Source organism: Oncorhynchus kisutch, linkage group LG11 (assembly GCF_002021735.2).
Source record: "Oncorhynchus kisutch isolate 150728-3 linkage group LG11, Okis_V2, whole genome shotgun sequence".
In the NCBI taxonomy this organism is placed as follows: Eukaryota; Metazoa; Chordata; class Actinopteri; order Salmoniformes; family Salmonidae; genus Oncorhynchus; species Oncorhynchus kisutch.
This window is the reverse complement of record NC_034184.2, coordinates 6,173,155-6,200,723: the sequence shown is the minus strand read 5'-3', so window position 1 is coordinate 6,200,723 and position 27,569 is coordinate 6,173,155. Positions and strand designations below refer to the sequence as shown.

At 43.0% G+C, this 27,569-nt stretch overlaps 1 protein-coding gene across 1 annotated transcript; it reads right to left on the bottom strand.

The window, feature by feature from the left end:
* Positions 1 to 473: 473 nt before the first annotated feature.
* pgbd5 (piggyBac transposable element derived 5) lies at positions 474 to 27,393 on the bottom strand. The gene is made up of 7 exons (XM_020494226.2): positions 26,746 to 27,393; positions 20,914 to 21,344; positions 11,459 to 11,593; positions 9,486 to 9,666; positions 6,732 to 6,929; positions 2,809 to 2,914; positions 474 to 796 (listed from the first exon to the last, which is right to left on the bottom strand). The coding sequence occupies exons 1-7, from the start codon at positions 27,056 to 27,058 to the stop codon at positions 601 to 603; spliced, it is 1,560 nt and encodes a 519-aa protein (XP_020349815.1). The 5' UTR covers positions 27,059 to 27,393; the 3' UTR covers positions 474 to 600.
* Between the last annotated feature and the right edge of the window lie 176 nt (positions 27,394 to 27,569).

Below are 27,569 nucleotides of genomic sequence, written 5' to 3'. Positions count from 1 at the left end.
GTGTGTGGGTACGTGTGTGATGTGAGGGTGTGTGTGGGTACGTGTGTGATGTGAGGGTGTGTGTGGGTACGTGTGTGATGTGAGGGTGTGTGTGGGTACGTGTGTGACGTGACGGTGTGTGTGGGTACGTGTGTGACATGACGGTGTGTGTGGGTACGTGTGTGATGTGAGGGTGTGTGTGGGTACGTGTGTGACGTGACAGTGTGTGTGGGTACGTGTGTGATGTGAGGGTGTGTGTGGGTACGTGTGTGATGTGAGGGTGTGTGTGGGTACAGTATGTGGGTACGTGTGAGACCTGACAGTGTGTGTGGGTACGTGTGTGATGTGAGGGTGTGTGTGGGTACAGTATGTGGGTACGTGTGAGACCTGACAGTGTGTGTGGGTACGTGTGTGATGTGAGGGTGTGTGTGGGTACGTGTGAGACCTGACAGTGTGTGTGGGTACAGTATGTGATGTGAGGGTGTGTGTGGGTACGTGTGTGACATGACGGTGTGTGTGGGTACGTGTGTGACATGACGGTGTGTGTGGGTACAGTATGTGATGTGAGGGTGTGTGTGGGTACAGTATGTGGGTGTATATTATACAGATTACGTGGTCTCCTCACTGGGTGGGGGAGCAGTCAGCTAAATCCAGCAGCTCCCTCACCAGTCTCTCACCAAACTGAGCTCGGCTGTAGCGCTTGATGTGGTAGGCATCGGACATCTTGTACAGAATATAGCCGTTGTTTATGGCGATGCTGATGGTCAGCCAGAACACCTGCTGCCACGTCTTGTTGGGCTTGTGGAAGATAAAATACCTGAAAGAAAAGACCAAACCTGAGTGGCTAACTGGGATCTTGACAAATTGGTCATTTTATAATATGTGTCAGATGTATATCACATCCAGCTGATAATCTGAAATTAGACAGAGTTACGAGGGACGGAAGGGCACATAGACCGACAGTTGGGAGGATATCTTGTCTCCATGACTAGGTGTGAGGCATTGGTTAGCGGTGAGGAGGAGCGATATTCAGCTAAAGTTCCGGTTTCTGGCTCTCCAGATGTAATCTGCAGTTCTGCACACCCACAAGTGTTGTCCTTTGAGGTACAGAACAACATCTAATTACTGTCCAATCTTCAAACTAATTGGAGGCAGAGAGAGGTTAGAGGGGGAGAGAAGTAAAGGGACATTCTCCCTGGTGTGTGTGGGTGTTGAGCAATATGCCATCTATCACTCCTCTTGTCCCCTTAATTGAAGGCTTCTATCTTTGACCGGTGTTAACATCACTTGGCGCTGATCTCCATTTGGGACATAGGAATGCGCCATGCTGTGCATATCAGTAGATTGCTAAATCATATTAATGTGATTCCTGAAACATTTCCTTCTCCAGGTGTTGGAAGATCGAATCTGGAGCACGGGGGCAGTCAGGCTGACTCTCTGTATTGCAGCACGGGGGGAGTCAGGCTGGCGCTCTGTATAGCAGCACGGGGGGAGTCAGGCTGACTCTCTGTATTGCAGCACTGGGGGGAGTCAGGCTGACTCTCTGTATAGCAGCACCGGGGGAGTCAGGCTGACTCTCTGTATAGCAGCACCGGGGGAAGGGAGGCTGACTCTCTGTATAGCAGCACCGGGGGAAGGGAGGCTGACTCTCTGTATAGCAGCACTGGGGGGAGTCAGGCTGACTCTGTATTACAGCACGGGGGGAGACAGGCTGGCGCTCTGTACAGCAGCACGGGGGGAGTCAGAGGCTGGCGCTCTGTACAGCAGCACGGGGAGAGTCAGGCTGACTCTCTGTACAGCAGCACCGGGGGGAGTCAGGCTGACTCTCTGTACAGCAGCACCGGGGGGAGTCAGGCTGACTCTCTGTACAGCAGCACCGGGGAGAGTCAGGCTGACTCTCTGTATAGCAGCACCGGGGGGAGTCAGGCTGACTCTCTGTATAGCAGCACCGGGGGGAGTCAGGCTGACTCTCTGTATAGCAGCACCGGGGGGTGTCAGGCTGACTCTCTGTATTGCAGCACGGAGGGAGACAGGCTGACTCTCTGTATTGCAGCACGGGGGGAGACAGGCTGACTCTCTGTATAGTAGCACCGGGGGGAGACAGGCTGGCGCTCTGTACAGCAGCACGGGGGGAGACAGGCTGGCGCTCTGTACAGCAGCACGGGGGGAGTCAGGCTGGCGCTCTGTACAGCAGCACGGGGGGAGTCAGGCTGGCGCTCTGTACAGCAGCACGGGGGGAGACAAGCCGACTCTCTGTATTGCAGCACCGGGGGGAGCCAGGCTGACTCTCTATATAGCAGCACAGGGGGGAGCCAGGCTGACTCTCTGAATAGCAGCACGGGGGGAGTGAGGCTGGCGCTCTGTATAGCAGCACCGGGGGGAGTCAGGCTGACTCTCTGTATAGCAGCACCGGAGGAAGGTTTATAGCTGACACAGCTATCATGTCCCAATGAAGCCGTAGGGACCTCGCAATATTCATGAATTTGGAACAGCATAATACTTTGCCATATTAAAATAATTTCACTAGACCAACAGTAATCCAGGACTGCAGACTCATGGAGAGCTACTGGGTAGGCATGTTTTTGCTCCAACCTCGTAACACAGCTGATTCAGCTAATCAATGTCCTTGTTAGCAGCTAGTAGAATCAGGTGTGCTATAGCTAGGGTTGGAGCAAAAGCCCTGTAGCTTCTCAGGAGATGAGTTGGCCAGCCCTGTGCTATGATGATGAACATTGATATAGGCAAACACCTTTCTCCCAGGATGACAAATTAGTACAAATTACTACAATAGATCCAGTATGTCAACTAGTGGGCTAATTAGTGACTCACTTGCTGTACTTGTCGTCATACTTGCAGATGTAGCTAAGGTGTGCAGCGAAGGCCTCCACAGCCAGCGGACAGGGAATCTCACCACTTTTCCTCTTGATGATCACCCCTGAAACCCAACACATGACTCAGAGAAGGCTAATGGGAGCTGAAACCCAACACATGACTCAGAGAAGGCTAATGGGAGCTGAAACCCAACACATGACTCAGAGAAGGCTAATGGGAGCTGGAACCCAACACATGACTCAGAGAAGGCTAATGGGAGCTGGAACCCAACACATGACTCAGAGAAGGCTAATGGGAGCTGGAACCCAACACATGACTCAGAGAAGTCTAATGGGAGCTGGAACCCAACACATGACTCAGAGAAGGCTAATGGGAGCTGGAACCCAACACATGACTCAGAGAAGTCTAATGGGAGCTGGAACCCAATACATGACTCAGAGAAGGCTAATGGGAGTGGGAATCAAATTTCACAGAGTTAAAAACAGAAGTATCATGTAAACAGATGTTCAGACTCTGACAAAGTACAATACAGGTGAAATTTGGGGCATAATATCTTAACAGTAAAGTATAGCCTATCTGTAACTGGATAAAGAGTGATGCTGTGCATAAATAAACTGCAGGCCTCAAAATCACATTTTGATGGTTTCTCACTATAGCGCCAAAATCTAATGGGAGCTGGAACCCAACACATGACTCAGAGAAGTCTAATGGGAGCTGGAACCCAGAGAAGACTAATGGGAGCTGGAACCCAACACATGACTCAGAGAAGTCTAATGGGAGCTGGAACCCAACACATGACTCAGAGAAGTCTAATGGGAGCTGGAACCCAACACATGACTCAGAGAAGTCTAATGGGAGCTGGAACCCAACACATGACTCAGAGAAGTCTAATGGGAGCTGGAACCCAACACATGACTCAGAGAAGTCTAATGGGAGCTGGAACCCAACACATGACTCAGAGAAGTCTAATGGGAGCTGGAACCCAACACATGACTCAGAGAAGTCTAATGGGAGCTGGAACCCAATACATGACTCAGAGAAGTCTAATGGGAGCTGGAACCCAACACATGACTCAGAGAAGTCTAATGGGAGCTGGAACCCAACACATGACTCAGAGAAGTCTAATGGGAGCTGGAACCCAACACATGACTCAGAGAAGTCTAATGGGAGCTGGAACCCAACACATGACTCAGAGAAGTCTAATGGGAGCTGGAACCCAACACATGACTCAGAGAAGTCTAATGGGAGCTGGAACCCAACACATGACTCAGAGAAGTCTAATGGGAGCTGGAACCCAACACATGACTCAGAGAAGTCTAATGGGAGCTGGAACCCAACACATGACTCAGAGAAGTCTAATGGGAGCTGGAACCCAATACATGACTCAGAGAAGTCTAATGGGAGCTGGAACCCAATACATGACTCAGAGAAGGCTAATGGGAGTGGGAATCAAATTTCACAGAGTTAAAAACAGAAGTATCATGTAAACAGATGTTCAGACTCTGACAAAGTACAATACAGGTGAAATTTGGGGCATAATATCTTAACAGTAAAGTATAGCCTATCTGTAACTGTAAGAGTGATGCTGTGCATAAATAAACATTTTGATGGTTTCTCACTATAGCGCCAAAATAACCTATATATTCTGCAGAAAATACCTTGATCTGAAACAAGAAAAACAGGACTGAGTGCTTACTAGCATAGCTCGGAGAAACGCATTTTAAAAGTATCAACCCAATACCTAAAATAAACTGATTACAGGTGAAGCACCACATGAAAAATAGATGAACATGAGGAGTTGGTGTAATTATGGAGGTAGCTGCGAGGGAACGAGTCTAGTAGTCCCCTGGATCCCAATTGAACCATTAGCAGGCCTTTGATACGATTACCTTGACTGAACCTCCATCTGTAGCTTCCATAAAAATTATCCTCAGGTATTTTATGCTAATTACACTACAAATTGGAAAGTTACTGGAGGGTAATTTGAAAAATAAATGCGAGATCAGAGTAACCTCATATCAGTCAGGAAACACAATGGATTTTTTCTTAACAGAATTGTTGAATTTATTATTGATAAATGAATAAACAATATCCCCATTTTAACTAGAATTGTATCTAGGTAAACTTATACATTGTTTTATAAGTGATTGACAATATGAGTTCATAAGAAGGGATTGTGTGACACAGACAGGGAGTAATTAAAAGTTAATGAACATCATTCCAACTAGGCAGAAACAAATGGGTTGGGGACTGAGTAAACACATAAGGTCGTTAGCCTATGGTTGACCCAACTGAAACTTAGCTCTGGGGTTTTTAGATAAGGCAGTGAGTGCATTCCTAGGTTTTCTACCTAATAAAACTGTCAGATCAGTGGTGATCGATAATGTTGAGGGGTCAAAAGTTATTTGGGAGTGTGGTAGTAAGTTAGAATGAACTTTTCACCTTACTTTGTCCCGGTCGAGAGGAGGGGATTCAGTTAAGGCAGTGAAATGACGTCATGATCTGTATATAAACTGATGCATGTGTTTAAGTGGGAGCGCGCTCCGAGAATAAATTCTATTACCTATTATTTAAAGACTGGTCTTGCAAACAAGAAATCTTACAAATTCTCATAAAATAGATTAAGGGCTTTCAATTGATGAAAGCACATTGTCATAATTAAATTATACTAACAAGAATTTAAGAATATAATTTAGCAGCAGCCCTGGTAAGGTCTCAATTTGGAAATATTTCTGACTCTTCCTCACCATTGCCTCAGCTTCAGTCGTTCACATGATTACTTCATTTCACAGCCATTTCACCAATGATACAGTGTTATATTTATTCAAAGGTCAGATGGCTTTCTCTGTAGCTATAATGAAATGCTATGACCACCACTTAACCATCTAAAGAAAATAATGACTAGTATGTATAAGAAACGATTTAGCTGCTGCTAAATTATATTCTTAAATTCTTGTTAGTATAATTTAATTATGTTTAGCTGTATTTTGGGTTTTTATATTATCAGTAGTGAGATCATTTGTACTGGATTAAGGGACAATGAAAAATACCTACATCCTCTCTTGGATTCATTCAGATTGGGTAGATTTTCCTCATTGAATACAACATTAATAATGCAGCTTTTGTTTATTTGCATGTTTTTATTTGATTTAGCCTTGATTTAACTAGGTAAGTCAGTTAAGAACAAATTCTTATTTACAATGACGGCCTACAGCGGGCCGACCCGGACGACGCTGGGCCAATTGTCCCTATGGAACTCCCAATCACGTCCGGTTGTGATTCAGCCTGGAATCAAACTAGGGTCTGTAGTGACGCCTCTACCACTGAGATGCAGTGCCTTAGACCGCTGCGCCACTCGGGAGTGGAAATATTAACTCTCCATCGATTCCACTCATTTACTCTGGATCCATGCTGTTTATCTATCCAGATATAATGCATTTTCTCACCTCTTATTTTACAAATGGGATTAAATGTGTCTGAGGTGAGAATGCCAAACAGGGATATTCTCATTATCTCTGATCATCACTCCATCCTCATACAGGGAGAGAGAATGATGAGGTGTTTCATGACAGTTCCCCAGCAGTCTACAGGGTAGATTAAGAGTGCATTAATACCTAGAAGCTACTTTGATCTGGGAAATCCACATCATGTCAATGGTGGGTGGTGAGTCATTTTGTATCAGTCAGCCCTAAAGAGCTTCATAATGATGCTCCATTTCAGAACATTCTAGTGATGCAGCAGGTTGACATGATCAAAATAAGGAGAAACGTTTTGCTTTCAAATTGAAGGCAGTTCACCACAAATCTATACCCATGATTGAACACAGTTTAAACATCCACCTGAACGTATCTTCTGAATGAAAAGGTATGAGAAAGAAAACGTTGTTAATATAACACTGGTTGCAGAGTGGGAGTCCTCACCTTCCTTGGTGGGTGAGTAGGCGTTGGTAAGGAAGCGGAAGTGTCCCTTGTTGTACCAGCTGATGAGGGAGGTGTTGCCTCTCATCATGCTGCGGGACTGGCCTCTCTGCTGTGGGCTCTCAGGGTTCACCAGCATGCACTGTGGCAGGCCGGTGCAGTCACTCTTCCTGGTGCTCAGCAGCCCACAGCAGTAGATCTCTGGTAGAGGACAAACACACAACTTTAGACATCTGGGTCACGTTCAGGTTGGTGCAACATACAAAAAGGATTTTCAGCTAAATGTTCCACCACACTGCTAAATCTACTTCTGTGTGCACAATGTAATGTACTTGTGGGTGCTTTGATCCTGATGGGTGCTGAATATAACCCTTTCCTATAACCCACCCTCCTGCTGTAATGAGAGATGGCCCAGATTAGGTTGGACAAAGTTGAATTACTGTTTAATGGATGCCCCGCCTCACTTTTCTCCATACACCGGAAAGAAATCTGATGTTATTTTTTGGCCAACGCGGCTCTTTGTTTATCATGCACTGTCCGCTCTCCCTTGAGGCTTTCCCAAGTTGATTCCCAAGAGACCAAGGAGCCTCAGATCATGTGCAGGCCTCGGAATGGACAGTGAAACACACACGCTCACACCTGCAGGCGACGTGCAGATGTTTAATTTCTCTCTCATGCAGTCATGGCTGAAGCCAGCGCAAATTCCAACTATTTGTGTCCAGGTTAAACGTGGGACGTCCCTCATTATAAACAAACAGTTGGTTTAATACATTGTTATTGCATCATTTTCAGATCTATTAGAAGCAAATAATAGACGAAACAATGTAATTTCACCAATTGACTGGCCAGAGATCAGGGCATTCATCAGCAAAGACACAGTGCAAACGGATAGTTATTTTGGACAACCAAATTGAACTCAAAATGATTCATGAATTGAAGTGTGTAAGCTGTATGGTGATTTGCGATTCATAACTTACATTTTACCGGTACGACCAGTAGTAGTAAACCAACTGATAACACCACGACGGAAGGCGTTTGAAGTGATGATGCGCCGCGGAGAACAGCTAGCAAGGCCAGCAAAGTACATCGCCAGTGGCACGTACACACTTTGTGCAGATCAGCAGATGGGGGCTATTCGTGGCAGCAAGACGAGACAATCTAAGGAGGATGCGGTCAGCAAAGTTACTGGGCTCGAAGTTACTGGGCTCTAATTTTCGGAACCCAAACCGGCTGCGAGCGTGCGCCATCGTGCATAAATGTATTTTGTCCCCCTACACCAAACGTGATCACGACACGCAGGTTAAATAGCAAAACAAACTCTGAACCAATGACATTAATTTGGGGACAGGTCGAAAAGCATTAAACATGTATGGCAATTTAGCTAGTTAGCTTGCACTTGCTAGCTAATTTGTCCTATTAAGCTAGCTTGCTTTTGCTATCTAATTTGTCCTGGGATATAAACATTGAGTTGTTATTTTACCTGAAATGCACAAGGTCCTCTACTCCGCCAATTAATCCACACATAAAACGGCCAAGCGAATTGTTTCTAGCCATCTCTCCTCCTTCCAGGCTTTTTCATCTTTGAATTTAAATGGTGATTGGCAGTGTGGGTGCAATAACTGAATAACTTGGATTTCGAAATGTATTTTGCGACGCTCGCGCACGCGACGTGTCCGGTCTGGTCAGCATGTAATGTATCTTTTCCAATGCTACATTACATTTGGCAGACCTAACTTGATTGACCATCTTTCTACAAGGCCTACTAGTCAATGAGAGGCCTAATCATATTTGTAGGAATATTTTGTTAACGCCTAGGCTATAGAGAAGCATTCACATAATTAACTCATTATTATGCAACATTTTAAATTTGATTACAATTATTTATTGTCAATTATTCTTGAATTTGTTAGGCTATACAATTAAGTAGATTAATGAACTGATAATACATTCATACATCATTTTATTTCGTATCATTTTTTAATATGATAGGATGTATAATAGAATGCAATATTCTATGTGAATAATGTTCATTACTGTTCATTTGTGTATTCATAATAATAATAATCGCCAAAATCTGTCTGAAATTGAATATTTCGCCTATTGTTCATGTCCATATAGCCTAGGACAATGTTGTAAAGTACTGTTTTTCCTTATCCACCTAATGAACAAATTAGATTTTTTCACTCGCTCGCCTCACTTTTCTGGGGGGAAAATCTGTTAAACAGTGAATCAATTTTGTCTGGCCTTACAGGTGCTCAGTCAGTGTTGAGATTGAGAGCAGAGGATAAAGCCTAGTGGAGGGCACTGAGGACAGACTCTCCCTCTACCACCTCTTACTCAACAAGGGGTGAACGAAAGACTGTTTCGTTCACAGAGCTGTTTGCTCTGTTCATTAACAATAGGATGAACTGGTGCTCTCGGTTTCCAAAATAAGAATCAGGAGAATTTAATGTACGTCATCTTCACAGTTTACTGTATGGCCAGTTATGCAGCTTAGTGGGTGGTAGGCATGGAATCAGAATACACACAATTTACATATTGGTTCTCAGGGAAGTCTCAAGGTGAACTTCAATTGACAGTCTTCAATTTCAGTGCTACAGTAGCCGGAGGTCGTTTATGGTAATTAAAAACGGAAGAGGATCAGCAGGAAGGAGATTACAGTACTGTAAAGAGAGAGAGGGCAGAGAGAGTGAAAGAGAGGAAAGAGGTGGATGGAAAGAATGAGGAGTAAAGAGATAAATGGGATGAAAGATCTACCCTGTTTCTCAAACTCCTGGTACAGGTTGAGGCTGGTGATGCTGGGCCCGGTGAAGATGATGCTGTTGCGGCCTGAGAGGTTCTGACACAGCTGTTTGGCCACCATACTGTGGAGCTGAGGCTTGTTCTTCAGGGTGGCCAATCCATCAGGACCCTGGCCCTCCTTCAGATGCACATAGATCTGGAAGAGAGACAGAGACAGTCAATACCACCACAATCAGGTATCCTAGCGTTTAAGAGCATTGGGCCAGTAACCAAAAGGTCACTGGTTCGAATCCCTTGAGCCGATAAGGCCAAAAAAATAATAATAATAATACTAACCCTGTAATTCTCCATTGACAATAATACTAACCCCGTAGTTTTCTATAGACAATAATACTAACCCCGTAGTTTTCTATTGACAATAATACTAACCCCGTAGTTTTCTATTGACAATAATACTGACCCCGTAGTTTTCTATTGACAATAATACTAACCCCGTAGTTTTCTATTGACAATACTACTAACCCTGTAGTTTTCTATTGACAATATTACTAACCCCGTAGTTTTCTATTGACAATAATACTAACCCCGTAGTTTTCTATTGACAATAATACTAACCCCGTAGTTTTCTATTGACAATACTACTAACCCTGTTGTTTTCTATTGACAATAATACTAACCCCGTAGTTTCTATTGACAATACTACTAACCCTGTTGTTTTCTATTGACAATACTACTAACCCCGTAGTTTTCTATTGACAATATTACTAACCCTGTAGTTTTCCATTGACAATACTACTAACCCTGTTGTTTTCTATTGACAATACTACTGACCCTGTAGTTTTCCATTGACAATAACACTAACCCTGTAGTTTTCTATTGACAATACTACTGACCCTGTAGTTTTCTATTGACAATACTACTGACCCTGTAGTTTTCTATTGACAATACTACTGACCCTGTAGTTTTCTATTGACAATACTACTGACCCTGTAGTTTTCTATTGACAATACTACTAACCCCGTAGTTCTCCATTGACAATACTACTAACCCTGTAGTTCTCCATTGACAATACTACTAACCCCGTAGTTTTCTATTGACAATACTACTAACCCCGTAGTTCTCCATTGACAATACTACTAACCCTGTAGTTTTCTATTGACAATACTACTAACCCCGTAGTTTTCTATTGACAATACTACTAACCCTGTAGTTTTCTATTGACAATACTACTAACCCTGTAGTTTTCTATTGACAATACTACTAACCCCGTAGTTTTCTATTGACAATACTACTAACCCTGTAGTTTTCTATTGACAATAACACTGACCCTGTAGTTTTCTATTGACAATAATACTAACCCTGTTGTTTTCCATTGACCAAATGAACCCTGTAGTTTTCAAGTAAGAGAAAGCTACACAAAAAAAGGACATGATCGATTGATTCTTCTTCCCACCAACTGGGACACGGCCCGTGCATATCTACACATTCTCATGTCTTCCTGGATCTGTTTGAGGCATGGGGCAGCAGTCATTTGGCGTATCATACTCCCACCAAGAACAGAGAGCAATTATACTAAGTGGACTGGCGCCTTCTCCTGGGAATCAGTAATAAAACATTGGTTCTGGAGACTGATTGAGGCACTGGATGGTCCCACATCAGTCATCCAATCACAGTTTGTCTGGATCTCTCAGCTGTGTCTGAGTGAGGGGGAAGGGCATGGTCTGATTGTCCTGTCCTGCAGTGTTGGTGTCCTCTACAGTCTAGACCAATTGCAACTAGTCCTGTGAAAGCCCCAGTGTGGTTGTACTGGGTGTAATTGAAGGTGGACAGTCTTTGTCACGAAGTTGGCTAAGTACAGTACTAGCTCCCAGATATAAGAGTAGAAAACCAAGAGGCTGCAGTCCCTCCCTCCCCTCATTCTTCCTCCACTGCTCTCGCCATCTCCCTTTCTCTCATTTTCTTCTTTCATGCGCACGCACGCACAGTACCTGACAGATGAAACCAGTGGATGTGCACTGGCGGACCCACAGACTGAACTTCCTCTTCTTCCTCTTCCTCAGCTCTCTCTCTGTACAGGTGGTGATGAACACTGGGTCCTCGTCAATAAGGGGCTCATGGAGCACCTATGGAACAGAGGGAAAGCATCAGGATTACATCATGGAGCACCTATGGAACAGAGGGAAAGCATCAGTATTACATCATGGAGCACCTATGGAACAGAGGGAAAGCATCAGTATTACATCATGGAGCACCTATGGGACAGAGGGAAAGCATCAGTATTACATCATGGAGCACCTTTGGGACAGCATCACCTCACCAACAAGTCAATCTTTCCCCTAGCAGTTTGTACAGTTCATATTCAAAGGCATCCTCAAGTGTATCAGTCGTACAGTATGTGCAGGATACACATGGTATACATCGTCCAACGAAATGCTTACTTGCAGGTTCCTTCTGGACAATGCAACAACAACAAACCTAAAGTAAACCTGTCCTTCAGCCACGAGCAGGTGTATAACCAGGGGTGTCTCCTTCAGCCACGAGCAGGTGTATAACCAGGGATGTCTCCTTCAGCCACGAGCAGGTGTATAACCAGGGGTGTCTCCTTCAGCCATGAGCAGGTGTATAACCAGGGATGTCTCCTTCAGCCACGAGCAGGTGTATAACCAGGGGTGTCTCCTTCAGCCACGAGCAGGTGTATAACCAGGGGTGTCTCCTTCAGCCACGAGCAGGTGTATAACCAGGGATGTCTCCTTCAGCCACGAGCAGGTGTATAACCAGGGGTGTCTCCTTCAGCCACGAGCAGGTGTATAACCAGGGATGTCTCCTTCAGCCACGAGCAGGTGTATAACCAGGGGTGTCTCCTTCAGCCAAGAGCAGGTGTATAACCAGGGATGACTCCGTCAGCCACGAGCAGGTGTATAACCAGGGATGACTCCTTCAGCCACGAGCAGGTGTATAACCAGGGGTGTCTCCTTCCGCCAAGCAGGAGACAGGTGTATAACCAGGGATGTCTCCTTCAGCCAAGCAGGAGACAGATGTACAGAGGGGCAAAAAAGTATTTAGTCAGCCACCAATTGTGCAAGTTCTCCCACTTAAAAAGATGAGAGAGGCCTGTAATTTTCATCATAGGTACACTTCAACTATGACAGACAAAATGAGAAAAAAAATCCAGAAAATCACATTGTAGGATTTTTAATGAATTTATTTGCAAATTATGGTAGAAAATAAGTATTTGGTCAATAACAAAAGTTTCTCAATACTTTGTTATATACCCTTTGTTGGCAATGACAGAGGTCAAACGTTTTCTGTAAGTCTTCACAAGGTTTTCACACACTGTTGCTGGTATTTTGGCCCATTCCTCCATGCAGATCTCCTCTAGAGCAGTGATGTTTTGGGGCTGTTGCTGGGCAACACGGACTTTCAACTCCCTCCAAAGATTTTCTATGGGGTTGAGATCTGGAGACTGGCTAGGCCACTCCAGGACCTTGAAATGCTTCTTACGAAGCCACTCCTTCGTTGACCGGGCGGTGTGTTTGGGATCATTGCCATGCTGAAAGACCCAACCACGTTTCATCTTCAATGCCCTTGCTGATGGAAGGAGGTTTTTACTCAAAATCTCACGATACATGGACCCATTCATTCTTTCCTTTACACGGATCAGTCGTCCTGGTCCCTTTGCAGAAAAAAAGCCCCAAAGCATGATGTTTCCACCCCCATGCTTCACAGTAGGTATGGTGTTCTTTGGATGCAACTCAGCATTCTTTGTCCTCCAAACACGACGAGTTGAATTTTTACAAAAAAGTAATATTTTGGTTTCATCTGACCATATGACATTCTCCCAATCTTCTTCTGGATCATCCAAATGCTCTCTAGCAAACTTCAGACGGGTCTGGACATGTACTGGCTTAAGCAGGGGGACACGTCTGGCACTGCAGGATTTGAGTCCCTGGCGGCATAGTGTGTTACTGATGGTAGGCTTTGTTACTTTGGTCCCACCTCTCTGCAGGTCATTCACTAGGTCCCCCGTGTGGTTCTGGGATTTTTGCTCACCGTTCTTGTGATCATTTTGACCCCACGGGGTGAGATCTTGCGTGGAGCCCCAGATCGAGGGAGATTATCAGTGGTCTTGTATGTCTTCCATTTCCTAATAATTGCTCCCACAGTTGATTTCTTCAAACCAATCTGCTTACCTATTGCAGATTCAGTCTTCCCAGCCTGATGCAGGTCTACAATTTTGTTTCTGGTGTCCTTTGACAGCTCTTTGGTCTTGGCCATAGTGGAGTTTGGAGTGTGACTGTTTGAGGTTGTGGGCAGGTGTCTTTTATACTGATAGCAAGTTCAAACAGGTGCCATTAATACAGGTAACGAGTGGGGGACAGAGGAGCCTCTTAAAGAAGAAGTTACAGGTCTGTGAGAGACAGAAATCTTGCTTGTTTGTAGGTTACCAAATACTTATTTTCCACCATAATTTGCAAATAAATTCATTAAAAATCCTACAATGTGATTTTCTTGATTTTTTCTCCTCATTTTGTCTGTCATAGTTGAAGTGTACCTATGATGAAAATTACAGGCCTCTCTCATCTTTTTAAGTGGGAGAACTTGCACAATTGGTGGCTGACTAAATACTTTTTTGCCCCACTGTATAACCAGGGATGTCTCCTTCAGCCAAGCAGGAGACAGGTGTATAACCAGGGATGTCTCCTTCAGCCAAGCAGGAGACAGATGTATAACCAGGGATGTCTCCTTTAGCCAAGCAGGAGACAGGTGTATAACCAGGGATGTGGGGCTACTGAACCATTAAATGCCTGAGGGTGGCAGTATGGTAGCTGTTGCTGACTGATTGTACTGTATGTGTGTGAACTACAGACAAAAGCTAGGGAGCATCTTAACATCATGTTAATGAAACAGTGTGGCTAACCCCTCTCTGTCTGGCTGGCTTTCTAGTCTGCAGAATGTCAAGTTGGCTGGATGGGACCGGCATGCGTTGCCACAGTGATTTTGCACCGGACCAAGGAGCCACGAGGCACAGGTGGTGTTTGTTTTGCCCAGAACAGAACAGGCAAGCCACATTGAGTACTGTAGACGTGCTGCCTGCTGCATCTCTGTTAACTCACACCTCCTACCACTGGGGAGCCACACAGACACACGGCAGGCCGCCTGAAGTACCTAAAAATGTATTGTAGGTCTGCAGGAGAGCCTGAGCTGATCAGGGAGCAGGTATTTAAGACATGTATTGAGCACTGTAGAGAAGGCATGATGTGACCGGTTGTTCCAGGTTGTTTTCTCCTATATTGATTTGTTTTGATGATGCAATGTCACGTTGGTGATAGAAACACCTGGATCCTTTACATGGAGTCAAATAGGTAAATAAGTCACGGTGACAGTTGACCAGAGGAATTTGTTATAAGCACTGTGTTTGAGACATTGATAGTTGTCCACAGGTCACCCTCATTAAACAGATCTTGAGCATCACAAAAGGATTTTCAAAATTATTCAGTTATTCCTACATGGGTGAAATCAGTCACAAATCTGTTTTCTCCTATATTGATTTGTTTTGATGATGCAATGTCACGTTGGTGATAGAAACACCTGGATCCTTTACATGGAGTCAAATAGGTAAATAAGTCACAGCGACATGGTGACAGTTGACCAGAGGAATTTGTTATAAGCACTGTGTTTGAGACATTGATAGTTGTCCACAGGTCACCCTCATTAAACAGATCTTGAGCATCACAAAAGGATTTTCAAAATTATTCAGTTATTCCTACATGGGTGAAATCAGTCACAAATCTGTGTATTGTCTGACTTTTCACTGCTGCCTGAAATATGACAGTATGGCTATAGACCTGTCCTTTAGACCCTGTGCTCTACTGATATTACTACAGTCGGTTAATGCTCGGTTAGTCTTTGGCCTGTGGAGGATGGATGTGTATCAAACCCATTTCTCAACCCCAATGACTTAATCTCAGTGGAGGCCATGACAAAGATGAATTCTATCTGTCTGACAGCTACTCCATTAGCTAAGATAGGTGGCATTCTGAGAGCCATGACCTACCTGAGAGAGGCACACAGTGTCTGAGGAGACAGAGATGGAAACAAAAGGTACACCTTCTATTTGCCAGACGTGCTAGATCTCTAAACAGAGGTGTTTGTGTTGTGTACGTTAATGAGAGAGAGTAGCATTGGACAGCAAGCTAAGCAGAATTGTTAGTGCCACAAAGCTCAGCAATTTGAATGTACTTTCCAGAGAACCCCTGCTATGCCAGAGATGCACTGGACGGCTTTGACATGCACCTTTCCTTTCGTCTTAAAGTAGAAACTTCACTTAATGAGCTGTCTAAAAGGGTGAAGAAAAAACATTTCTATAAAGGCTTCTGTTATTCTCATTATAACAGGCAGAGGCGGAAGGAGGTAGGCTTCACAGACAGAAAAAAACAGTACATGGAACATTTTGGTAGACACTTTTTCTTGGCCACAGCTAGGGAAAAGGCATTCATTATTCAGACAGAACATCCATCCCCAGGCTGTGCTGATCAGAGCTCCAGACAGAGGCAGCCCAATCAGAGACACGATATCACCAACTCCCCACTGTGGAGCTATGGAGGGCATATTTCAATTCATACCTCTACAGCTACTGGACTCGGTGATATAAATGTCCCTGGAACTCAGCAGTAAGTGCAGATAATAAAGTGAATGTCTGGGTGAAAGTATTTGCATTGGAAAATGATGAGGGTTTTGAACAATGCCTGCTGGTTTTTACACACAGAGAGAGAGGGGGAGGGAGACAGAGAGAGAGAGAGAGGGGGGAGAGAGAGAGAACAAGGAAACCAGATGTGCTATGCTGTGTCCAGACACCAGCCTTTGGGGCCCTGACTTCTGGGCCAGAGGATGTGGTGGGAAGGTGGATTCCCTTTCCCTCAGCTCTGACTGAGTGGGTCTGCCTCATTTCCATCTAGACTCCTAGGAGTGGAGGGGAGGGGAGTGGAGGGGATCAGAGTGGAGTGGAGAGGAAGGGAACAGAGTGGAGGGGAGCATAGGGGATTGAAGTTGAGGGGAGTGGAGCGGAGGAGAAGGAAGGTGCCCACTCAACACTCCTTTCCTCCCCTGTCAGCTCTGGGAGGCAGCAGCGAGCCGATTTGATCCACCATGTCTGACAGGGAATTTACATGCAATGCGGAACGCCTGATGGTCACCAGGGAACACGCTGAGGCAAACTGTCAGCCTCCTGTACACTATGTATATAGTTGAGAGTACACTACACCTTGACTGACACATTGGGCACATCCCAGAGTTATTCCATTTAGAACATTTGAACAGGCATTTCAAATAAGACAATGCAGCCTTATTATTACCTTGTTATATTGGTTGTTGTATTGTTATATTGGTTGTTATATTGTTATATTGGTTGTTATATTGTTATATTGGTTGTTATATTGTAACAAGTTGTATTGGATGTTATATTGGTTGTTATATTGTTATATTGGTTGTTATATTGGTTGTTGTATTGTTATATTGGTTGTTATATTGGTTGTTGTATTGTTATATTGGTTGTTGTATTGTTATATTGGTTGTTGTATTGTTATATTGGTTGTTGTATTGTTATATTGGTTGTTGTATTGTTATATTGGTTGTTGTATTGTTATATTGGTTGTTGTATTGTTATATTGGTTGTTGTATTGTTATATTGGTTGTTATATTGGTTGTTATATTGTTATAAGTTGTATTGGTTGTTATATTGGTTGTTATATTGTTATATTGGTTGTTGTATTGTTATATTGGTTGTTATATTGGTTGTTATATTGTTATAAGTTGTATTGGTTGTTATATTGGTTGTTATATTGTTATATTGGTTGTTATATTGGTTGTTGTATTGTTATATTGGTTGTTATATTGGTTGTTATATTGGTTGTTGTATTGTTATATTGGTTGTTATATTGGTTGTTGTATTGTTATATTGGTTGTTGTATTGTTATATTGGTTGTTATATTGGTTGTTATATTGTTATAAGTTGTATTGGTTGTTATATTGGTTGTTATATTGTTATATTGGTTGTTGTATTGATTGTTGTATTGGCTGTTATATTGGTTGTTATATTGGTTGTTGTATTGTTATATTGGTTGTTGTATTGGTTGTTGAATTGGTTGTAATATTGTTATATTGGTTGTTGTATTGGTTGTTGAATTGGTTGTAATATTGTTATAAGTTGTATTGGTTGTTATATTGGTTGTAATATTGTTATAAGTTGTATTGGTTGTTATATTGGTTGTTATATTGGTTGTTGTATTGTTATATTGGTTGTTGTATTGTTATATTGGTTGTTGTATTGTTATTGGTTGTTGTATTGGTATATTGGTTGTTATATTGATTGTTGTATTGGTTGCTATATTGGTTGTTATATTGATTGTAATATTGGTAGTTATATTGATTGTAATATTGGTAGTTGTATTGGTAGTTGTATGTTGCATTGGTTGTTGTATTGGTTGTTGCATTGGTAGTTATATTGGTTGTTGCATTGGTAGTTATATTGGTTGTTGCATTGGTAGTTATATTGGTTGTTGCATTGGTAGTTATATTGGTTGTTGCATTGGTTGTTGCATTGGTAGTTATATTGGTTGTTGCATTGGTAGTTATATTGGTTGTTGCATTGGTAGTTATATTGGTTGTTGCATTGGTAGTTATATTGGTTGTTGCATTGGTAGTTATATTGGTTGTTGCATTGGTAGTTATATTGGTTGTTGCATTGGTAGTTATGTTGGTTGTTGCATTGGTAGTTATATTGGTTGTTGCATTGGTAGTTATATTGGTTGTTGCATTGGTAGTTATATTACTTGTATGTTATATTGGTTGTTGTATTGGTAGTTATATTGGTTGTAATATTGTTGTTATATTGCTATATTTGTAGTTATATTGGTTGTAATATTGTTATATTGGTTGTTAAATTGGTTGTAATATTGGTAGTTCTAACATTTAATCCTAGTAAAAAGTCCCTGTCAGTTAGGATCACCACTTTATTTTAAGAATGTGAAATGTCAGAATAACAGTACAGAGAATGATTTATTTCAGCTTTTATTTCTTTCAACACATTCCCAGTGGGCCAGAAATGTATAAATACTTAATTAGTATTTGGTAGCATTGCCTTTACATTTCGTAACTTCCACAAGCTTCCCAAAATAAGTTGGGTGAATTTTGGCCCATTCCTCCTGTAACGGAGTCCTTATTGTAGGCCTCCCTGCTCCCACATGCTTTTTCAGTTCTGCCCACACATTTTCTATAGGGTTGAGGTCAGGGCTTTGTGATGGCCACTCCAATACCTTGACTTTGTTGTCCTTAAGCCCTTTTGCCATGACATTGGAAGTATGCTTGGGGTCATTGTCCATTTGGAAGACCCATTTGCGACCAAGCTTCAACTTCCTCACTGATGTCTTGAGATGTTGCTTCAATATATCCACATATTTCTCCTTCCTCACAATGCCATCAATTTTGTGAAGTGCACCAGTCCCTCCTGCAGCAAAGTACCACCACAACATGATGCTGCCACCCCCGTGCTTCACGGTTGGGATGGTGTTCTTCGGCTTGCAAGGCTCCCCCTTTTTCCTCCAAACATAATGATGGTCATTATGGCCAAACAGTTCTACTTTTGTTTTATCAGACCAGAGGACATTTCTCCAAAAAGTACAATCTTTGTCCCCATGTGCAGTTGCAAACCATAGTCTGGCTTTTGTATGACGGTTTTGGAGCAGTGGCTTCTTCCTTGCTGAGCAGCCTTTCAGGTTATGTCGTTATAGGACTCGTTTAACTGTGGATATAGATAATTTTGTACCTGTTTCTGCCAGCATCTTCACAAGGTCCTTTGCTGTTGTTCTGGGATTGATTTGCACTTTTCGCACCAAAAGTACATTCATCTCTAGGGAGACAGAACTCGTCTCCTTCCTGAGTGTTATGACGGCTGCGTGGTCCCATGGTGTTTATACTTGTGTACTATTGTTTGTACAGATGAACGTGGTACCTTCAGGTGTTTGGAAATTGCTCCCAAGGATGAGAGAGTGATGAGAGTTTGATGAGAGGATGAGAGTTTGTGGAGCGGTTGAAAAACAAATTTTAATGAGTCCAACCAAAGTGTATGTAAATTTAAGACTTCAACTGTATATTGGTCGTTATATTGGTATATTTGTTGTGATAGTGCTTGTTATATTGGTTGTTTTATTGTTTGTAATATTGGTATATTTGTTGTGATACTGGTTGTTATATTGGTTGGCTATTTTACAAAGTTGGGTATGTCTGTGTCAAAGTAGTAACTTAAAACTGAAATAGAACAGAGGACAGGTGGAGAAATCCCTGACATGGCTACGTCAGACATTCATTGATGTGAAAATACCCTGTGCAGTTACTAGTAGGCTTAGGGACACATTCTAAATCAGTTAGAAATACTCTTTGGGTTCAGAAAGTGCAGTCTGAAGTCACTATGGATAAAAAAATGGATCACTAATCTGACCCTCTCTTTGATACCAAAATACAGCATAACCTTCTAACATGTAACACAGAGGCAGTCATACGTAATTATTTCTGTGAAGGCAACAACATTTCGACTTCGCATCCTCCCAGCCGACTTTGTGTCCTCCCAACCCACTTTGTGTCCTCCCAGCCAACTTTGTGTCCTCCCAGCCCACTTTGTGTCCTCCCAGCCCACTTTGTGTCCTCCCAGCCCACTTTGTGTCCTCCCAGCCCACTTTGTGTCCTCCCAGCCCACTTTGTGTCCTCCCAGCCCACTTTGTATCCTACCAGCCCACTTCTTCCTAGCACAGAAAGAGAAGACAGGTTGTCCTCCTTTCAGAAAAGTTCACATTGCCAAGATTCTGAAAGAGTTGGTGGAATCCCCATGGGAGGGTGCAAATTGGCTCATGTCAATCAATTCAAATTGCAGCAAGGATATTCAGTGTGCATTAGCTTGTTTCTGAACTTAATCTTAACCAATCCCTCTTAATTAAATGGCCCAAATACACATTATTCAGCTGCTGACAGATATTAGATTAACATTTGAATAGAGTTTAATTAGACAGAAAACAAGTTTACTCTTCACAGATAAATATTCAGCTCCCAAAGAAGTTAACTATGAGTCTGTTCTAAACTAGAACAAACATGGACACAACGTACTATTGTTCCAGGAATGTTTGTCCAAATGACAACCTACCTATCTGACCATTGTGTTGTATTTTGAGTCTGCTCTAAAAGTACCCAGAGCCGAACACACCAAGCTGCCCGCTGGGCACAGATGTCAACAAATTTGAATTGAAGGTAGTCACTTCAGGAAGGGATTTTTATTTATTTTTTTAAATGGAAAAAAACTTGAAATAAAATTAAAGTTTACTCGAATTGACCCCAGCCCTGTCATCTGTACTAAACATGTCCAAAGCTGAACAGTACACACAGCAGCCTACTGCCATACCTGAGTCTGTGAGGGGCGGAAGGTGCTACAGCCAAACGACTGCTGCAGTGAGTCCAGGAAGGGCTGGATCTTGTAGAGGCCATGGCTGCCGTGGCTGGAGCGGAAGGCCACGATGTGGAAGTACTTGAGGATCTTCTCGAAGCGCGCCTGGCTCATCTTGAGTGCAATGCTGCGGTTGCTGAAGAAGCCGCTGCTCCAGATGCTGAGCACTGACTCACAGCGGTGAACGCTGGTGGAAGTCACCAAGCCCAGGAAGGCCTTCATCTCGGCCGCAGTCACGTTCCGCCAGCCCTCGTCGCTCCCGAAGCGCTCCTGGTACTTCTTGGCGTACATGTTGGTCTGCGTCACCATGTTCTGGATGGCGTTGTCAGGCACAAAGAGCTGGAAGAAGTCCATGCAAGTGGCTGTAGCTGGCATTCTCTGGGTAGGGCCTGGTGACAGGGAGAGAGACAGACAGATGATGGAGCTGCAGTCAAAGCATCACTCGCTCATTAAAACTTGCCTCTCAGATTGATGCTGTCAAATGAAAATAACAATCACACATGACTTGTAAATGGAGTCTTACTGTGTAAACGACTATGATTTCTAAAAAGGGAATTACAATACTTTGAAAGTATGGAGCTATTTTGTGCTTTGAGTTATTTTGTAAATTAAAAAAGCACAACGTGTAGCATTTCTTTCCCGTCTTTGTTATTTGGATTGTGCTGTCAACCCTAGGGCTGCAATCAATTTCTATTCAACATGACAGTAACCGTAATGTAATCGAAACAAGAATCAAGCTTTTTGGGCTTGAGGGAAAGGTTCATTATTGTTATGTGCTACACTATAGTGGATAGAAAAAGTCTTGTCTCGTCTTGAACGTGTCAGATGAACATTCCCACTTATGCAAGCAGACAACTATAACCGTTTGGAAAAGCCCACTCATCGACATTGACTGTAGTTTCCAATGCATGGTAATCCGCACCTCCAACAACGCATCTGTCAAACTACTCAAGTTTGCAGATGACACCACTCTGGTCGGTCTCATTACCGACGGCGATGAGTCCATGTACCGTGGAGAGGTCAACCGGCTATCCACTGGGCACAGATGTCAGTTAAATTTGGTTGAGTTGTCAACTAACGTGAATTCAATGCGAAATCAACAAAAATTGTCACCTCGTCATTGGATTAGGTTAAACGTTGGGTGAAAAAAAATACTACATTTTCTTACGTTGATTACTTTTTTTCTAATCCAATCAGTTTTCCATGTTGATTTGTATTTTTTTATGACATGGAAACAACATTGATTCAACCAGTTTTTGCCCAGTGGGTAGTGGCATGGTGCAGTCTCAATAACCTAAAACACAGACAAAAGCGTGGAGATGGTAGTTGACTTCAGAAAACGCCCCTCACCATCTCTCCCCCTCGAGATTGATGGCTCAAGTGTTAGCACAGCTGAATCATTCAAATTCCTGGGGACCATCATCTCCCACAGTCTCAAGTGGGAGGACAACATCACATCACCAACCGGCCATCTGGCCCATAGAGACTATGCACTCTATGCTACAGTTTATTAGGTATACCACCCCATTCACGAAAATGGTTCGCTCCTACAAACATTTGAGTCACATGGCGGTGGCTTGCTATATAAAGCAGGCAGATGGGAATCGAGGCATTCAGTTACTGCTCAATTGAACATTAGAATGCAAGCTAACAGGCGGACCAAACATAGGCAAATAACAGCACAGTTCAACAGTGGTGTGCAGAACGGCATCTCGGAGCACACAACTCGGCGATCCTTGCCCTGGATGGTCTATTGCAGCAGACCGTCACACCAGATTCCACTCCTATCAGCTAAAAACAAGAAGTGGCTCCAGTGAGCATATGATCACTAACACTGGACAGTTGAGGAGTGAAAAACATTTGGTCCGACACCTGGTCTGACGAATCCCGGTTCCTGTTGCGTCATGCTGACGGCAGAGTCAGGATTTGGCGTAAGCAGCCATGGCCCCATCCTGCCTGGTGTCAATGGTACAAGTTGGTGGAGGTGGTGTGGAGAATGTTTTCCTGGCACACGTTAGGTCCCATGATACCAAGCAACGTTCCCATGCCCCGAAGAATTGACTGTTCTGGAGGCAAAGGGGTACTAGATGGATGTACCTAATAAACTGGCCACTGAGTGTATATTCTTACTGATACTGTAAATTTGTACATCCACTGTATACCCACTGTATATCAACTGTAAATCCAAGAATAGAACCTTGATTAAAACTGCAGCACTGAGCTGTCACAGGTCATCATCACATCTATTAATTAACTGTGTAAACTGTGGGTGTGAAGTATCCCTGGACTTAAGCAGGCCCTGGGTTAGAGGAGGGTTTGGCCGGGGTATGCCGTCACTGTAAATAAGAACTTGTTCTTAACGGACTTGCCTAGTTAAATAAAGGTTAATTAATGACACATCACAAAACCAGTGATGAAACTCATTGAACTGTCGCTCTCTAATCTTGTAAAGTCAGTGAGGGAGTAGAGCACCTCAACCAAGGTGCAGCCAAAAATCACAAGAGAGCTCATCTAAGAGCTCTCAATTAAAAGCTGATGAACCAAAATATGTAATAAAATGATCTGCTTTTAATTGTGAGAGTCACACCTATTTTTCTTGGCACACTTGTAAAGTATGCACATTCCCTGGAGTGAGAAAGCATCTCTAAACAGAAGTAGAAGTTCAGGCCCAGTAAACCAGTATTTATCTCATTCTCTGGAACAAAGTGATATATCTGAAACAAACTCTATATCTGGAAGTTTGGATTGGCCAACTGCTAAAAGCCATTTGGCTAAAATTAAAAATCTCATGTCCTCTCTACATCCAGCCTAGAGATAAGGAAAATGTTGGGTCTCAAAAGGACCATAATCAACTAGTTTGGTTTGCTGAAGAAATAAATACTTTTTATTTGACTACTCTTGCACGGAGTGTACATGTCACGTTGACAGTGGTAAAAGTTGTTCAAAGGGTGGGTCACACTACAGACCTAGACACGGTTTCAAAAACCACTTCTTTAATCCAGTAGACTTTCAAATCTGGCAGCAAAGTGCAAAATACAGGATGACTGCCTTAGAGGCAGGGATTTCCAAAGACAGATGCCATCAAATCAATACAGTAAACAGAAGTCTGGCCAAAAATGGGAATTTATGGAATAGAATTGTTTTATTCGCTTGATTAAGAATTCCATTGTGGGAAATTCCTGACAACACAGTGGTAGAATGTCTAAGACGAACATACTGTAGATAATGTATGTGCCATTCAATAAAGTGAAATGGAGCTTGATTGATTCTAAAGCCTTTTCTATCATAATTATGTTACATAATAGATTATACGGTAATAGATTATACAGTATTATATTGTAATCCAGGGGGGTTGTCCTAACGTGCATATACACACTGCAGAGATTTTACTAGGATAATGAAATGAACAAAAAAAATGACATTTCAGACCCATGGACATGCTTATTAAGTACTGCCTATCCCTGCTATAACTGTGGGATTTTCATATCGGACTAAATATCAATTATACAGACTCCATCTCTCATTTTCCCAATTAAAAATGTATGTTGTGGTATATTTATGTATGATAGCTAGTGTCCTGTAGAAGGGATGTTATAACTCTAGTTTCTCCTTGAGACATGTGGACTGGACAGTCGTCTCCTCAGTGAGCACCAGTTTGCTGCATGGAAACCTTCCATTGACCTAACCTTAATGACAAAACCACCTCATGTTCATCTTTCCTGGCCACACTGTGTCTTGCCTATTTGCTCATACACTAATGGTTTGGACACAGTCAAGCTTTTACTGCAATTTGGCTGGGGAATTTATTTCAAATACACCTGCCAGCACTATGGTTTGTGTCAACAGTCTCAAATAACTTAGTGGTGACTGTGAAAACAAACAATTTTCTAGTGGAGACAGAGACCGCCACACATACATACTGTAGTGTAGACTATAAAGTACAAAGACTTCTGTATGCTGAAGTGATTCCCAAGGCAATGTCTTGTGTCTGAAATGTATTGGCTAACGCCACCACCTGTCATTGCCAGTGATGAAGCCCATACCAAAGCCTACAGGCAGATGGCATGATTTTCTCTCAAGTCGTGACAGTGGCACAAGGCACCACCCAGACCACCTTGGAGAGAGAGGGAGGCATTTATTTGCAAGTCAGTGAGAGAGTGTTCAAACAGAGTAATGATGAAGGGAGGAACCTCACCCTACACATGCTTATTTAGTTACATTTGACATACAGTATCTATCAATACCACCTATTATACGACTGACCAGAACTGTAATACATTGATCATTTTACAGGACATTTGTAAGGATAACAATATGACATTCGGTTAGGTTGTTGGTACTAGAATGGGTTTAACTCCTGAAGTATGACTGGTAACTACTAGGTATTACTTTACAGTGGCAACACTGGGAAACCATTTTTTTAAACATTTTATTCACTTTAAAGTCCCAGTGCAGTCAAAAACATGATTACCGGTGTTTTAGATATATTTTCCCTCTATGAGGTTGGATTAATACTTTGAAATTGTGAAAAGGATGCTAATGCCCTTTTAGTGTAAGAGCTGTTGGAACAGACCACCTGAAATATCGGCCTGTATTGCTGAGATGGAGTTTCGGCCTGCTTGGTGACATCTCCAGGCGGTAAATTACTTAATGGACCAATTAGAACGAGAGTTCCAAACCCCTGCCAATAACAGCACGTTTTCAGTTTTCCCCTCCCCACACAGACCACTACCAGACAGTCCTAGCAAAAATTTTGTTTTACAAATTGCTCATTGCTAAGAAGCTATTTTTGACCAATTTAATCTTAAACAATCTCAGTAAGGGTCTTAATTGTTACACAGAAATTATTTGATATGGAGATCAAATAAAGGCTACATTGGTCTTTTAAACTCTGCCTTGGGCATGCAATAGGAGACTGAGATAATGGAATAAACATTACCATTACTTTACAGGCCCTCCGTCATTGATCGTAGCAGCTGACCCTTCCATGAAGATGTAAGAGGGGAGATGGTCATTCATCTCCACTTAAAGAGTTAATTTGTCATGGCTGCCAGTGCCTCGCCTCTCTCTCAACCTATGATGTTTGAACAAACAGTGCTCCCTGGTTCATACCCAGCAGCCACACACAGATAGGCCTACAATCTTCACAATTAACAGTGATCTAGGGGTGCTTTCAAGATGTGCACCACTAACATGTTCTACACAGCAGCTCTTAATATACCGCCATAGACTACCTAGGTCACCTTACAGTATATTGCCAATGTAAAAAATACAAAATATTCCTGCCAATGAACATCCTCTGTCGTATTTGTACCTTTCTTGGAGGTCCAAAATTCACATTGGCACATCAATGCCTTAGTTGGCAAATACATGTGGCTGAACATGTTGCACAACGTTATTAGTCTCTGGAGATGCAGTGAGAGGAACAGAGAAGCAGAGAGGCTCCTCTGCAACTTGTCCCCTATGTCCATTTACTGTTGGCTCCACCAGTGCAGTGCAGTGTTAGTGTGGGCTATTTCATTTGGATAATTAAATAGCCAAATTCATATAAGCCACAATTCTCCAAGAAATCAATCCATATTGTGACATGATCCTTTATTAAAGGACACTTGGGCTTTCTTTCTCTCTCCCTCTTTTTCTTGACCTGTTGTTCAATCAGGAGTCAGGACCTACAATCATAGGCTACTTACCACACACACACACACACACACACACCTTAGATGATGGAGAAGATCAGATCATGATCCTACTCATTATGTCAAGCGAGGCTTTATTCTTAAAATGAAATACCATATGTCTCGTTGTATGGGGCCACCGTGATATCTTGCAGGGTGTCGCTCCATCCATCCTCTTCTGCTTGAGTTATTGAGACGGAGCCGGGTGGACCTCCGCTTTGACAACTCACAGTCTCACCTGACCTTTGATCGTCGCCGGCCTCCATGCAGCAGTTATCCGAATTCGAGTCACCCGAAGTGCTGTAAAAAGGATTGTCGCTGCTGTCATCTCCCGATTCCCCAAAAACATCATCTGAGATCTGCAAGCTCTCGTAGCGTGAGCGAGCCGCCTCCAGGACAGACAGCGCCTTCCTCCCACATTCCGCCATCTCTCGTCGATGCTTTTTGTAGCTTACAACACGGCACACTATTCGGCATACAACTATCCACGACTGGGAAAACTCGTACCACACACACCTACCTACGTCCACTCCCACTGTACGTTTTTAGAATTATGCTAGGCCTACTGCAGACTTGTGATGTGATAACTTCTATTCTCCCCTTTCTTCAAAGCATGTTCCGGAGAGGAGCTGTCCTCATCAAGGATACTTAAATACCTCTAGGCGCTATGCACAGAGACCGAGATTATCAATATTGATCACACCTCTGCGTATCCGGGTTGGGCCAGCTATTTCGTTGGTGGCTCGTAAAATGGGCTCGTACTGTGTAGATATTTCAATGAATACGCGGCATCATGATCAGCTGACCTGGGTTGCTCTCATGTGCTGGCCAATAGCGTTGATAATAGCGCTGTATATCTCACTATAATGTCAAATCTTATGGTATTAAAGCAGAATTGTCTTCTGATGCGGTTAGAAAATGCATATACCCCATCAAGTG

What these genes read in the sequence shown, in the direction of transcription:
- pgbd5 (XM_020494226.2), bottom strand. Translation starts at nt 27,058, where the DNA reads ATGGCGGAATGTGGGAGGAAGGCGCTGTCTGTCCTGGAGGCGGCTCGC. An exon ending in CCACTGGTTTCATCTGTCAG is followed by an intron (nt 9,667 to 11,458) that starts GTACTGTGCGTG and finishes TCTCTCTTCCAG; the next exon opens with ATCTATGTGCATCTGAAGGA. An exon ending in CCAGGAGTTTGAGAAACAGG is followed by an intron (nt 6,930 to 9,485) that starts GTAGATCTTTCA and finishes GTCCTCTACCAG; the next exon opens with AGATCTACTGCTGTGGGCTG.